The following is a 14285-nucleotide window of genomic DNA, read 5'->3' as shown; positions in this document are numbered from 1 at the left end:
CAGACCAAATTCATGAGGTGTCAGTTCTCCCCCAGCTCTAACAGGGTCAGTCTTTCTCTGTCAAAGGTTTTCAGCTCTGGAGTTGTGCCAGTTCAGCTGTGTTGCCACACTTTAAACCAGACTGGGTACATTATTTTTTTCATAAACAAAAGCCAGCGTGAGAAAGAGACTATTTTCTTCTTTCTTAAAAGAAAATATTCACCTTATTTTAAATTCTTGTGTCACGATGGTGAAAAAAATACAGAACCGTTGCTATAGAATAACCATGCAGGAAAAATGTATGCTATTATTTGATTAATTTTAAAATTGTATCTGTCATAGGTATGAATGGATGGGGGTTTTTTCATATTAAATTGATAGCTTTTATTTCAGTGAATAATCTGACATGAAGAAAAGCAATAACATGGAGATATTTTCTCAGACAATGGAAAAACCCCTCCTGTTGAAATGCATGGTTTTGCCATGCATCTGCTTTTACTGGGAGAAGATCTGCCTGGCTGTATTTGGCCAGCAAATGGCAGTGTAGAACACACTTCAGCACGTTCTGAACTGCAGTGAACCACTGAGGGAAAGCAAAAGGCTTTTGATTGATTTACTGTTCCCTCATTTCTTTTATTTGCAAATTAGAAAATACTAGCCAGCTGATCGCTTGCCTTGTCAACAGCATAAAGGGAAACAAATGTAAGTACATTGCCAAATTTTGGTGCATGCATAGATGCATGCACCTTAGAGACACATGTAACTGCCATACACAGTCCGGGGTTTCCTACACTTAAATATATGTTGTTTTTTCTTTTTTCAAGAGGACATATTAAAAACAGATCCTGAATAATACAGCAGTTAAAATATTCATGCTAGTCACTCATATTTATGGGTAATGTTCCTGTTGTTGCTTACTACTACTGGAGTTGCTTCAGTTTGAGAAAGACATTCTAAGGAAATAAGTGTTCCTCATATAGATGGAAATCCAGAATACCACCGTGTGTGCATGTTCTGTGCTTTTTTTCTATATGTTTCTCTGTAGTGAACTAAAATATTTTTTATTTATTATTATATTTGTTTTGGATGTGCAGTTTGTTGACTGAAGCTGATGCTGGTCATACTGAGTTTACTGATGAAGTATATGAAAATGAGAGTCGCTATCCTGGAGGGGAATGGAAAGCATCTGAAGAGAGTTACACAGATGTGGTGAGACTTAAAGTTTTCACTGGATAAATAAAGATTTAAGAGAAGGAGTTCTATGCTTTGCTACACAGTGTATTTGCTCTATTAATGCACAGAACTGTTATGTTTTCCCTACATAAAAGAATGGAGAAAAAGCTCCACCCCCACGTGAGTTCACATGTCCACTGGGATGGATGTGGGAAGATGATGCTTGGAAATCTGATCTAAATCGAGCAGTGGATGAGCATGGTAAGATTTACTGTTTATTTGCTGATAATTAGGAAAATCTGTTGTTAATACTGAAGGATGATGTACATCAAGACTGTGGCAATATCCTGGGCATGATAGTGGTTGCCCCGTGGAAAAGTATCAAGGAAATATTTGGATCACAGTTGCTTAAGGAATCAGATTAAATGACCTTGAGAAAGTGTTCAGTGTCTGCATCTGTTTCTATTTCCATTTTAATCACTGTTCCACCAAAGTCACCATTCTCATTGAGTCTCTTTTAGATCAAAAGCTATTTTGTACAGGATACATAATAAATGCATTTATAAGTGCTTACTAGAGAATCTCATAGTCTAAGAAGCTGTATGTTAGTCTTAACTACAGCAGCAGATGACAATATTGAGCCAAAAGCTTTGACAACTTAAAAAGTGAAGGTTGATGCAAACAACAGTCTATTAACATGAGAGGTTTCACCTGGGAAAGCTGTGTGTATAAACAGAGGGCTTGGAAATAGAATCCACCCTTTTTTTAAATAAGTTTCCAGAACACTTTTTGCGAGTCTGGTCTTAATGCAGTCCAGTGGTTACAATTGGGCCTATAAGACATGGATAAGTAGCAGTAACTGAGATTTTTTAGAGAAGTTCAAAACTTGAGACATGAAACCTCTGTAATTGCACCAAGAATATGTGGCAAAGCTAGATTTGGATCTTTCGAGTAATTTACCTGGGAGCCTTTAGCTGTGTGATGAGTTGCCAAACAATGCTAAGAAGTGAATCAGGAGGTCTGGGGACTAAAAGAAGTGAGGAACCTGTTTGTGTTGGTCACATACCACACGCGTGTGTGAAGGATTCCCGTATTGCTGAGAGCAAAATAACTGCACTGAATTTGTGTGGGAAGAGAGACATGCAGGACTGATCAGGATGAAACAGGCAGTGTGCAACTGATTCTTAGGCAATTATGAAATGAAAAAAGACTTCAAAGTCTTTTTGTGAAGAGTCTGGTGCTCCTAGACAGAGTTTTTCAGATTAGATGTACTGCTATCCTGATGAGGTTAGAAAATCCTAAGTGCACCATTTTCCTGGCATTACTTTGACTTCCATATGCTTGTTACTTACACTAAATTAAAACTGCTACCAGCTTAGAAAGTTGTGATATAAACAACCTTATAAGGCCATAATTTGGATTCTACAGCAGTAGGAAAAGACAATGTATCATAGCAAAATATTTACAGGAGATTGGTTTGGTGGTTTGAAAATGAATAATGAAAACAAAAGGGAAGATCTTGGGAGATTCTGGAAAGCCCAGAATTTTGCAAAACCATAATGAATTTTTATTTGTTCTAAAACAGCTGAAAACTCTCAAGTAGTTACTGCTTTTAAATATAAGTGAAATAGCTAGCTATTAGGATAGAAAAAAAATCTTTTCTTTATCTTAGAGTATTGATATCTATCTTAACCAGAACCTCTGTTAGGAGTCTGCAGTAATGTTTTAATGAGATGACTTTAAATTAAAGTCTGAGTCCTAGATATTTGGCCAATGAATTATAATACATAGTCAAAATACAATAACAGGTTTACCAATTCTTAAAGTTTTATGATCAGAGTTCATATAGTTGGTGTTCCTTTAAGTGCCAAGCTGCTGGAGTTACAAGAGTGCACAGAACATTCAACTCTTATTTAAAGTTAAAGATGAGTTTTTCCTGTTGTGAAGCAAGAAAATGTGATATCAACATTTGAAAAAAAACAAGAATGAGAAGAAAAGAACTTGAAATATATTGTAACAATTTTAATATTGAGATTTTTATTGTCACATATATTAGCATCCTTAAAAGGTCATCAGTTGCCCCCTGGCTATTGGACATTTAGGTTCTGCAATGCTGAATAGTCTTGTGTGATAAAGCTTCATTCTTTACAGTCTGGTACAGACTGTACCTTTAGGTACAGTCACTCTGTTTCCCATGCTTTTCTTCTTTGTATCTTGCTTCTATTTCTGAAAATATACCAACTAATCAATTCTATTTTAGGATGGGAATATGGAATTACTATTCCTCCAGACACTAAGCCCAAGTCATGGGTTGCTGCAGAAAAAATGTACCACACACATCGACGACGAAGACTGGTGCGGAGACGTAGGAGGGATCTACCTGAACCAGTAACAGCAGGAAGGGTAAGCAAAAGAGAGATCCAGTCAGGGACTTGCACATTGTAACAGTTTAAGTTTCCTTTTTTTAAAAAAAAAAAAATCTACATGAATTTCTCATTTCCTGAGTAAAGAAAAAATGTAATACCAAACAAAAAAAGTCTAGAACAACCTTTTATGTTTTCATTATATTCCTTTTCTTTATCTTTTTGTAAATTGATGTTGTTAGCTTTGGTTTATAAGGGGAATTTTAGGCCTGCCAGAGCAAGTGCTGCTTTTTTTCATTGCAGTCATACGACATTGTGGATAACAAGAATTTATGTCTTCTAGGGAGTGTCATCATATGAAGATCAAGAAGGATGGGAATATGCTTCCTTGATTGGCTGGAAATTTCACTGGAAACAACGCAGTTCTGATACTTTCCGTCGAAGACGATGGAGACGAAAAATGGCTCCCTCAGAGACACATGGTGCTGCAGCTATCTTTAAACTTGAAGGTGCTTTGGTAAGGGATAAAGTATCAAAAAAGTCTTTCAAAGGTCAAACTGTTAATTCACAGTAAATAAACAAGTATATCAGTCATTCTTAAATTGTTAGACTGATATGTAACTAAGAAACTAATACAGTTTATATTTTTTAAATTATTTAAAGTTTGAAGGGGACCATTAAAGTTGGAGTAGAGGCTCTTGTATTAGTATTTTTTTTATATTTTATATTGCATAGAAAATATTAGATATTATGTATAATTTATATATTTTATATTTACTTTTGATTGTATTTATTACTTTATTTTTCAAATATTTTTTTTTACTGCATTACATGAGATTTAGAGCAAAAGGCCAAATTACTAAATAAGCCTTCTTTAAGTAAAAACAAGTAAGGTGAAAAGGTAGTTCAAGATTTTCATGCACATAATTTAGATATATTAACATCAGCACAACAAACAACAGGCACTGAAACAGCTGCCCCTGATTAGTATTTGCATGTATAAACAACCAAACACAAGAAAGGAGAGCAGGTGTTGGAGAAGCCAGAATGTCATATGTCACGTCACAAATAGATGACCAGAATGAAATTATTCCTCAAGTTTTCAGGTTACACAACTTCACAGATAAGCTCTATTTACCAAAATACAAATTGCAGCAAATCATGTGAGAAGGCTACTTTGTTTTATAAAATATATAGGACTTCTGAATCTGATTGTTTAGCATTAACAACAGTTTGCACTTTTTTCTTGGTTTGTTTCTCTTTTTTACATCAAATGATGACCAAGGATTCATTGAGAGCATTTTCTTTTTCCACTTAATTTGGTTTCACAGAGTTTAATAATTCCTATATCAGTTTTGCTTATGACTGTACTTCCTGGGCTATTGCTTGGATAAAACCTTAGAGCAATTCTCTGCAACAGTGCAGTGCAGGACACCTGCAACGTCTCCTTCAGTCTGAGCTGAGAGGTAGCTAGTGTAACTCCAGAAATGAGACGTCCTGGAAGTAAGATGAAATGGTGGGATATCATTTCTGCACAGCTTCAATGGCAACAGGAAATGACCTTTGGACATGAGTGAACATCTTAAAGTACGTTTACTCACAGAAGTAAATTTCTCCTTGCCCTGGAGGAGAGACTGAAACCCATAGATTCACACGCACAGTCCTCTTCTCTCAGATTCCTTCTATGTTTGTAAATACTCAATAACTTTTTTCTATATATAACTTCAGGGAGCAGACACCAGTGTTGATGATGGAGAAGGAAAGAGTTCTGACAAAACCAAGGACTCAGCTACAAAGGTGTTTGGTGCCAATACACCGCTTGTTTCCTGCCACTTTGACAGTAGGTTCTTTAACAATTCCTTTCTTAAAAATCATATCTGTTTCTCCCTGGTTTCGAACGGAATCATAATTCTTTGCATTTTGCATCTACCTTTATATGCCTTCTGTTAAAATGACTATCAGATTCCTGATTGGGCCCTATTTAGGTTATTAAAATAAAAATTACAGTTAGTCATTTTGATGTTTTAGTTCACTGTCACACAGCCATATTTAAAACCTGTATGGGACAGGAATTCTAAAGCTAACTATTGCAGCACCTGAATTTACACTGTCTTAAATGATGCATCTTTAGCATTGGAGTCCCTCGATGACAATGCAGGGAGCTAATGCAACAGAGATGATGTATATACAGTCAGTTTTTTGTTGTTTTAGCTCACTTAACCAGCTCAGTGCAGGGTCAGACAATGCCTGCTCCAGAGGAAGCAGTACCATGTAGTTGAGTTGGCAAAGTGAACAAAACTGTAACTTTGCCAACCTGGATTGGTTTTAAATGCCTTGTAATCACTGTAATGTGATTCACAAAAGCAGGGACACTGAGATGGGAGCCACCAGTGCTAGTTAACAGGAATAGAGGCCAATCCTGAAATCTAAAATCCTTTTTGAGGAGCTCTGACTGGAACATTTGTCTTTATTTGGACTCTGCAGAACTTGATTTCCCTGCTGGGAATGGGTGCCTAAATCTTAAATCTTTTAGAACCTGAGGAAAATTATTGCAGTTGCTTTTTAATAAAGACCACAGTTGGAGGAAAATGACACCTTCTCCTGCCAGAGTTCAGAGGTTTCAGCTCAATGAGGCTATGAGTGGCTCAGATTTTTTCAAGGGCTGAAAGGGTTAGATGTCTTTTAAAGAAAAGCTGTAGTAACTGCACCACACGCTGTCCTGGGTTTGGGCAACTCTCACATCTTCTTTTAAAGTTATTCCACCTTACCTGCAGTGTTTTATTTTTTTTTTAATGTTTTAGTTCAAGAGACACAGTTGCAATTGGGATAATTTTCTAGAGCTAAGAGCTCAGGTCCCTGGAAGTGCTGTAGTGAATATATAAATTAAGCACAGGAGTGCCCAGTTGTTGATTCTCTTTGGATGAGCTAGATTGTCCCACTGTTTCAAACAGGAGTTTTTGAGTACAAGGATTTTTAGATGATCATATGGCAAAAAAAGCCCAAATAGCATTAGTAGGCTTTTTGATTTCTGCTTTGTGTTGGAACAGATGTTCTCAGGTGCTAACTCATTGGTATTAATATACCTGTCACAAGAAAACCAAAAATGTTACTACAATTCTTGTGTTAAAATGTGTAAGGCATTTGAATAAACTCAAAATGTCTTCATTACAGAAAAGAAGCCTGTATAATGCACTTGAACTGTTTTTATTTATTTGATACAGGAGTATATACTTACCACCTTCGCTGTTACGTCTACCAGGCAAGAAACCTCATGGCTTTAGACAAAGACAGTTTTTCAGGTATGGAAAAATCCTTTTGCCATGAACCAATAACTTGATTTAGCTGTAGAACATCTTAAGGTTTGTGTGTAGGTCCCAGCTACTAAAACTGCACTGTAAAGAAAGTCTCAGCTTTGTTAGGTATGATCTCAGATTGGTTAGTACTGCCCCAGAAGCAACCAAAAATGCAGTGTTCTATGTGTGCAGTCCCTGTTGCTGCCAATGAATACTCAGTAAGGGAATGGGATTTCAAATAAGGTCTGAATTTTCCATGACCAGTCCCCTCCTTTTGCCTTAGTTTCTTCTTCTAACCAAAGTCTACGTGTAGTCTTTTTGTGCAGGAAGCTTGCACAAAAGCAAGGATGAAGAAAGCTGGATGGCTGTCACATCACCAACTGCCTCTCAGTGTTCAGTTTTTTTATATTAATTCATTATGGAGATGAACTTGTAGAAGAACTACATTGTGCCTTACTAAAAAGCATGGCTTTTTTTCGTTTATAAATGTGTACTGCTTGCCTTTTTATTTCCAGCTCTTGGGTATTCCAACAGCATTGTATTCATTTGGCATCTTTGTGGTCAAGCTAATACCCAGGTTTATCAAAGATTCAATTTTTGCAAAATTTCACTGTGAAGTCGGAGAGCAAATTGAACTTAGATTCTGTAAGAATAAGACTTTACACTTCCTTTAAGGAAGTTCAGCAAAAGATAAAGCTGAAATGAATTTTCTTTCCCCGTTATCCTCCATTTGCATCCTTTTCTCCCTGTTTTAAGTAATATTTGAGTAAATGTAATGCACTTGTTACAGAAGATATAGCGCTATACATATTTTAGTGCTATTTTCTGAAATGAGGAAGGTTTCATATAATTGCCTGTGTGTATTTGGTCTTACTTCACTATGCAGCACTTAAAAGCAATACACACAATAATAAATGCCTCTAATTTTCATATGTGTAATTCAGGACAGGCACCTCATATGCAGTCATACATAAACTAGCTCATCTGCATTTTATTTTCTCTAAAATTAGCTTGAAGAGTTAGCCAAATTTTGTAAAACTCTGATCAGGTACTTAGTCAGAAGCTATTGAAACTGACCTAAAGATAACCTTTAAAATTGCCTTGAATCCTTAGTAATTGCAATTTATACAGGAAACATCAATGACCATCATCAGATACCTTCTACAGAGCTCTTGATGATTTAAAGACCTGCCAAACACTGGGCCTAGACCACTTTAATCATTCAGCTGTTTCACAAGAAGAGATTGCTATAAATAAGCATGTTTGAAACCAAAGATTGATCTGAGCTATATAGCCTGGGAGAATTTGTTGTTTGGCAACTAGTCAGAACTAGAATTATTTCTTTGTATTATTTATGAGGCTATATATCAATGGAGACAATAAAAAAGAGTTTCTACAGACAAGATTTAAGAGGAGATTAGTATAGACAATGTTTCATTTTAGTTTTCAGGTTCTCTTTCTGATTTATAAAATATTTTATCATTTTCATGTATTACTCTGTTAAGACTTGTGTAAAGGAAGCGATTTAGTAATCAAATGGAAATTGCTCTATTAAATGCAAAGTACGTATATGTGTTTGTTTTTGTTTTACACAGAATGGCTTAGAGCTGGTAACAACACAAAAAAAGAACATACTGTATTTGATTAAAATTGTGATTGTGTGCTTTATGACTTGATGGGGTTTTGTTTGTATGTAACTCTGTGCTTTTAATCTTTGTATGATATTTCAGATCCGTATGCTCACGTTTCTTTCCTCCATCAAAGCAAAACAACTGAGATCATTCATTCAACTCTAAATCCTACATGGGACCAAACTCTCATATTTAATGAAATTGAGATCTATGGGGACCCACAGACAGTAGCTCAAAACCCACCTAAAGTTGTTATTGAACTTTTTGACAGTGACCAAGTGGTAGGTGAAATCCTTTTACACAGATTGCTTTATTATTTATTTATATTGGTTGAGAATACATTAATGGCTGTGATTGCTATTTTTGGTTGCAGGGTAAAGATGAATTCCTTGGAAGAAGTGTTTGTTCCCCCATGGTCAAGTTAATCCCAGAAGATGACATCACACCAAAACTGCTCTGGTATCCTGTAACAAATAATGGCAAAGCTAGTGGAGACATTCTTTTTGCTGCAGAACTTATTTTGAGAGACAAGGTATATGTTTCTTTTCGTGTGTGTGTATGTGTAATATAATATGATACATTATATATCCTTTCAAGGTGAGAGAGTATGTGAAGAACTATCTTAATACTTGCAAGGTATTTCATCTAAGGAAGATAAGAAAAACTTATATTCGTGTTTATGTCTTAATAGGGTGGTGCCAACCTTCCAATTCTTCCATCACAAAGAGCACCAAAGCTTTACATGGTACCTCAAGGAATCAGACCAGTAGTTCAACTCACTGCTGTTGAGGTATGGCTTACTCTTAAACTAACTGAATACAAGTACAATCATCTCATCCTCTAGACAGTAAGTTTGTGTATTTGCTTAAAGAAAACTTAAAAAATCATAGTGAGAAATATGGGGGATTCTCTTCCTTAAGTGTTTTGGAATTTCACTGTTTCCATTAACTTTCCTAAAACTAGAACCTCGAAATATTTTGCCAGTCAGATTTTATTATTTAAAAGACTTTATTTCTTTCTTCCTACTTTTTGAGTATTATATTAAGCTTATTCATATCTCTTCCCACTTTTGCTTGTATTGGATTTTATTTTACAGATTCTGGCTTGGGGGTTGCGAAACATGAAAAACTACCAACTGGCACCTGTTATGTCTCCGAGTCTCATTGTGGAATGTGGGGGTGAAATGGTGGAATCTGTGGTGATCAAAAACCTCAAAAAGACACCGAACTTTCCGTCTTCCGTTCTCTTCATGAAAGTTGTACGTTACAAAAAACCAGCTGTCTACAGCAAAATAAGTTATTCCATAGTTTTAAAGGTCAAGGATTTGTTCTGAATAGAAGAACTCAAACATACATTTTTGACTTACCATAAGCAATTTATGAGCCTGAAAATTCTAATAAAGATCATGTAAATGTGTCTGTACAGTCATTGATAAGTTGTACAATTTTATATGCACAATCCAGTGCAGTATGTATATTTTTTTATCTGAAAAGGCATTAATTCACCTGTAGATATGTGGCTACTTTCTTACTGCTATGATGGGATCTGTGCAAGAGTCTAGAAAATTCAAGACTTGGGGCAATTAAAATTGTTCTTACTGATTTTTATTAATTCATAATATAAGGTTAGAAGTTTTCATTTACCATACAGCCGCAGAACATAGTAGTTCAATATGAAATAAATGAAGCAACGACTCTGATTTAGGGGGGAAATCTCTATTCTTCAGTTTTCTTCTGTTTGCATTATAAAAAAACTCTAACCTTTTATTTTTAGCTTTTGCCAAAAGAGGAGTTATACAGCCCATCTCTCATTATTAAAGTAATAGACCACAGACCATTTGGACGGAAGCCCATCGTGGGACAATGTACTATTGATTTACTGGAAAGCTTTCGCTGTGACCCCTACACTACTAAAGAGGACATTGCACCACAGCTGAAAGGTAGAAAGCTGGAAAATGATAAGTTCTACTTTTTTGTGTGATGCTAGAATTACCTACCTTCAGTGTTTACTCTGCATGCTGTAGTGATGAATAGCTACCTCATGTCGTGTACTTATTTGGAGATAATATTGTCTGAAAGAAAGAAACTCTAAACCAGAGTATTAATTAGTGCAAAATTCTGTGTAGCGTAAGAAAACATTATGCAAAAGCAAATCCAGTCTTATACTTGATGTGCTAGTTCCCAGAAGTTCCTCTTTCATGTCAACTTAGAAAAATAACTACCTGCAGATTACCCTGGCAATGGTATCAAAGTAACAACCCAGGATTCCATCAAGAGTGCTCTGAATACAATACTGACATTTTCCTCTATATTTTTTCCAAGTTTAACTCTTTTTTTAAAAAGTCTATATATTTGAGAAATGTTTGCATGTCCTGCACAAAAATATATTGTGGCTTTTTAGCAAAAAATGGCATCTAATTGCTTTCTTTAGAGTATCAAACACATAACCAATTAATTATTTTACATCTTCTGTGACTGTTTGGATTTCAAATCTGATGAAACTGTTTAGTAAGATATATTTCCAACACCATATTGCCTTAATAAAACCTTTGGCTTACAGTTAGTCTGCTCTCTGCTGCACCTCGCCAGGATACAGTAATTGATATGGAAGACACACAGCCACTGCTAACAGCTCAGGTAATCTTTGAAATTTGATGCTTTACTTTATTCTTCAGATCTGTGATTTCTGAGAAACTATCTAGACAGCAAAACTGTCAGAAACATATGCAACCTTCTAGAAAGCCAGATGGAACAAAGGCATTTTGTGACAGAAAAGCAAAGGAAATATGTTCATCACTGTAACCTTTGTTTTCATATAGTAAACATCAAACTATAGCATTTTGTGCTTGGTAAGGTTCACCCAGTGGTTTAAGAATTAATTCACTCGTTCAATAGCTACTGAAAGCACATGATAGAACATTAGCAGTTGCCCACTGATGGTGGTTAGAGCAGCCTAATCTGGCACAGACTGAGCAGTTCTAGATAAAGGAGTTAGAAGTAGGTGTGTGTTTTGGTGGGTGCAGACCTTCAGCCGTTCATTTTGCCAGAGCTGTGGCTTTGTCTCTCTTACCTTGAAGTCATCCAAACCCAATACCACTGAAACAGTTTTATCTGCACTAACACTTCTCTCCTTTTCTGTTGTGCCTTGTGAATATCTTTACTGCTCTGATTCTTTTGGGACCACCACAATACAGTTTTACTTGCCAGGTAAAAAATAATTTAGCTTGCAGAATTTCATTCTTGAGTTGAAACATTAGTGAAAACAAATTCCTGACAGTGCATTTTCAAGGAAAAATTTTCAATTCTCTTAGGAATGTAAAATGTTTCCCTTACCTAGAAGATGTTTTCATTAATTTCTGATTGGCCTGTTCTGTTAAAGGAAGCACAGAAGTTACGTCCTTTAGCGTATAGTAATTTTGCAGACTCTTAATCCACAATTTTGACTTTTGAAAATGCAGAAAATTTTACTTTACTGTAGAGGTCCCAAAGTAAATACTACTGAATTTACATTTTTCAACTCTCACTACTATTTGAGTATATTAATGATTGCATTGTTCTTCCTTTATTTCTTCTTCTGTATCCTAAAGCCATGATATTCAGACTAATTTAAGTATATCATAGACTATGGTCTTGTGTTTACTGTCATCATACATGTAAATTGTCCTTAATATTTAACTTAGAACAGTCTCTAACTTTTATCTGAAGTAGGTTTGCTCTTCTAGTATAAGTGCTTTATACCTGGTACAGAGAATTATTATTTCCTTTAAAATTTTTAAGAAGAAATATTTACAAAATTAAGAAGACTTAGCTTTTCAATGTCACTGGCAAAATTGATTGTATTTGTATAGTTTCAACTATAAAGGGAAAATTTCAAATGCTATATAAGCATTTCTTTTAGTTTGACATCACCCAAGCCAAATACAATTCTGGATACAGTGATAGCATCCATATTAGAGGAGTGAAAATTCAAAACAATTGAAAATGAAATAAGTACAACTGTGGGAAGTATAAGTGCTATGCAGACAATACTTTGAGGACACCAAAATTTCATCAATTACATTCCAATTTCCAGTGTTTAAGCAGTGTGTCAACAGCACTCAGCAAAATGGCTTCTCCAACAACAGTGCATGTATGTATGTACCGAGCTAATGCATGCAGGTGACCAGAATATTAATGTGGTGGGGTCATGAGGGTGTACATCTCTTGGCAGTTCTGCCATAGATTTTGGAGGAGATGATGCTCATAAGTCTGGTATGATTAGTTATGAATATTAAAGTATCCTTGTTCTGAAAGTCTTACTATGCATATAAAATACGTATGAACTACTAAAAACCTATTTTGTGTTTCAGCTTACTTGGAATCTGTGTGGTAAAAGCATGAAACACAACAGGAATTATTTAACCACACTATTAATATTTAAACTTTGTCTAGAAGTCTACTTCGTGGAAAATAAAATAACTTTATGATAAGTAAAATTCTAACTCTTAACTTTTCTAGGCATCCACTGCATCATAGAAATTTTTTTCCATAATTCCAAATTGTTTGAAAAGCTAATAGTTCACTGTTGATGTCCTAAAAATGTCATGTGTGACAATCTACAGTAAAGTCACTGGATACATTTTTAAAAGGACAGTACCTGTCACATTGTTTTTATCATGTGAATATCTCACTCCAAAATCTCTAATTTATCATATGGCATTTTATTCTGTGTTTTGGCATTCTGTAAGCACATCCTGCTTACAACTTTCAGTAAGAATAATATCCAAAGCTTGAAGATTATTTTTTGCTTTGAGATTTTTTAAAAAAGGTCTTAAAGTTTTATTTTTTTCCTTAACTTCTTCTTTCCAAAACTACCAAGTGCATTATTTGAAGAGACATTTGAAGGTATATCAAGGGAAAAATACCTCCAAAACCAAAACATATACTCTAATTTAAATTCTTCCAAAATTATGCTCCAAAATTATGAAAGATTCAGACTTCTACACAGTAGAAAAAGGCTTTAAGTGAGGAGTTTAAATTATTATTGCATAATTATGCAAGTTACCCTTCACATTGTCAACCTTACCAACCAGTGTTTAAACAAAGTGAAATTTAAATATGGCAAAGTATTCAAAATTATGTGATGAATTCTGCCTGTAAGTTTTGCAAATCGCTAATGGTATGATTTCCAAGAAAAAAATCACTCCAACTGTCTTCAGAAAATGACAGTCCTATGCAAACCTTAAAAAATTATGCTGTGTTCCTGATTTGAAGTTAGACAAGACTAGTAAGATATGGTAGACCTGAACACTCCAGCAAGATAATTACTTAGAGAAATGGGAGTAAATGGGTATGATATACCAGAGTGATGTCCTGACTTATTGATGCATTTGGTTTGTATTCATAAAATGTTTTTGCATATTTCTTCTGCTTTTCACAAAAAATTATGGCTAATGCTTTTAAATGAAAACACAAGGTATAATAAAAAACACTAGCACAAATGACACTTGTTATTCATGGCTTCCAAATGAGATGCATGATGCTTGCTCTTAATGGACTATCAGGTCATAATTATGGTATCTGTGATTTAACAGGTGAAGCATTTTGGATTGTGCACATTGTTTTTATACTTATATGGATAGATCTATAAACACACATATACTGGTTGTTACTCTACCTTATAATTCATCATGGTTTTTTTCAGACTCCTGAAAATCCACCACCTGTAAACAATTGTTAAATTATATTAAAAGGAAAAGGAAAAGGATGTTGAGTGTTAGCAAATTACTTTATAGAGAAGCAAATAGTGAAAAAAGGCAAAAAACCCCACTTGAATCTTCCGTATGTGAAATTTGTTTGGAAAAGAAT

At 35.0% G+C, this 14285-nt stretch overlaps 1 protein-coding gene across 5 annotated transcripts in view; it reads left to right on the top strand.

The window, feature by feature from the left end:
- MYOF (myoferlin) overlaps window positions 1–14285 on the top strand; it is a 67685-nt gene that overhangs the window by 40921 nt on the left and 12479 nt on the right. For 3 of the 5 annotated variants that reach the window (XM_027672257.1, XM_027672256.1, XM_027672260.1), the window contains 13 exons: window positions 1074–1188; window positions 1308–1413; window positions 3413–3555; window positions 3859–4032; window positions 5244–5355; window positions 6737–6814; window positions 8539–8720; window positions 8813–8971; window positions 9131–9229; window positions 9536–9697; window positions 10213–10378; window positions 10999–11075; window positions 12511–12567. In XM_027672257.1, the coding sequence (XP_027528058.1) occupies window positions 1074–1188; window positions 1308–1413; window positions 3413–3555; window positions 3859–4032; window positions 5244–5355; window positions 6737–6814; window positions 8539–8720; window positions 8813–8971; window positions 9131–9229; window positions 9536–9697; window positions 10213–10378; window positions 10999–11075; window positions 12511–12567 (1630 nt within the window). The remainder of the gene's footprint in view (window positions 1–1073; window positions 1189–1307; window positions 1414–3412; window positions 3556–3858; window positions 4033–5243; window positions 5356–6736; window positions 6815–8538; window positions 8721–8812; window positions 8972–9130; window positions 9230–9535; window positions 9698–10212; window positions 10379–10998; window positions 11076–12510; window positions 12568–14285) is intronic. The other 2 variants (XM_027672259.1, XM_027672258.1) reach the window with 1 other exon arrangement.

The sequence above is a fragment of the Neopelma chrysocephalum genome, unplaced genomic scaffold, assembly GCF_003984885.1.
Source record: "Neopelma chrysocephalum unplaced genomic scaffold, ASM398488v2 Primary Assembly neopelma1_97390, whole genome shotgun sequence".
Lineage (NCBI taxonomy): Eukaryota > Metazoa > Chordata > Aves > Passeriformes > Pipridae > Neopelma > Neopelma chrysocephalum.
The sequence above is the reverse complement of the archived record's forward strand: the minus strand, read 5'-3'. Positions and strand labels throughout refer to the sequence as shown.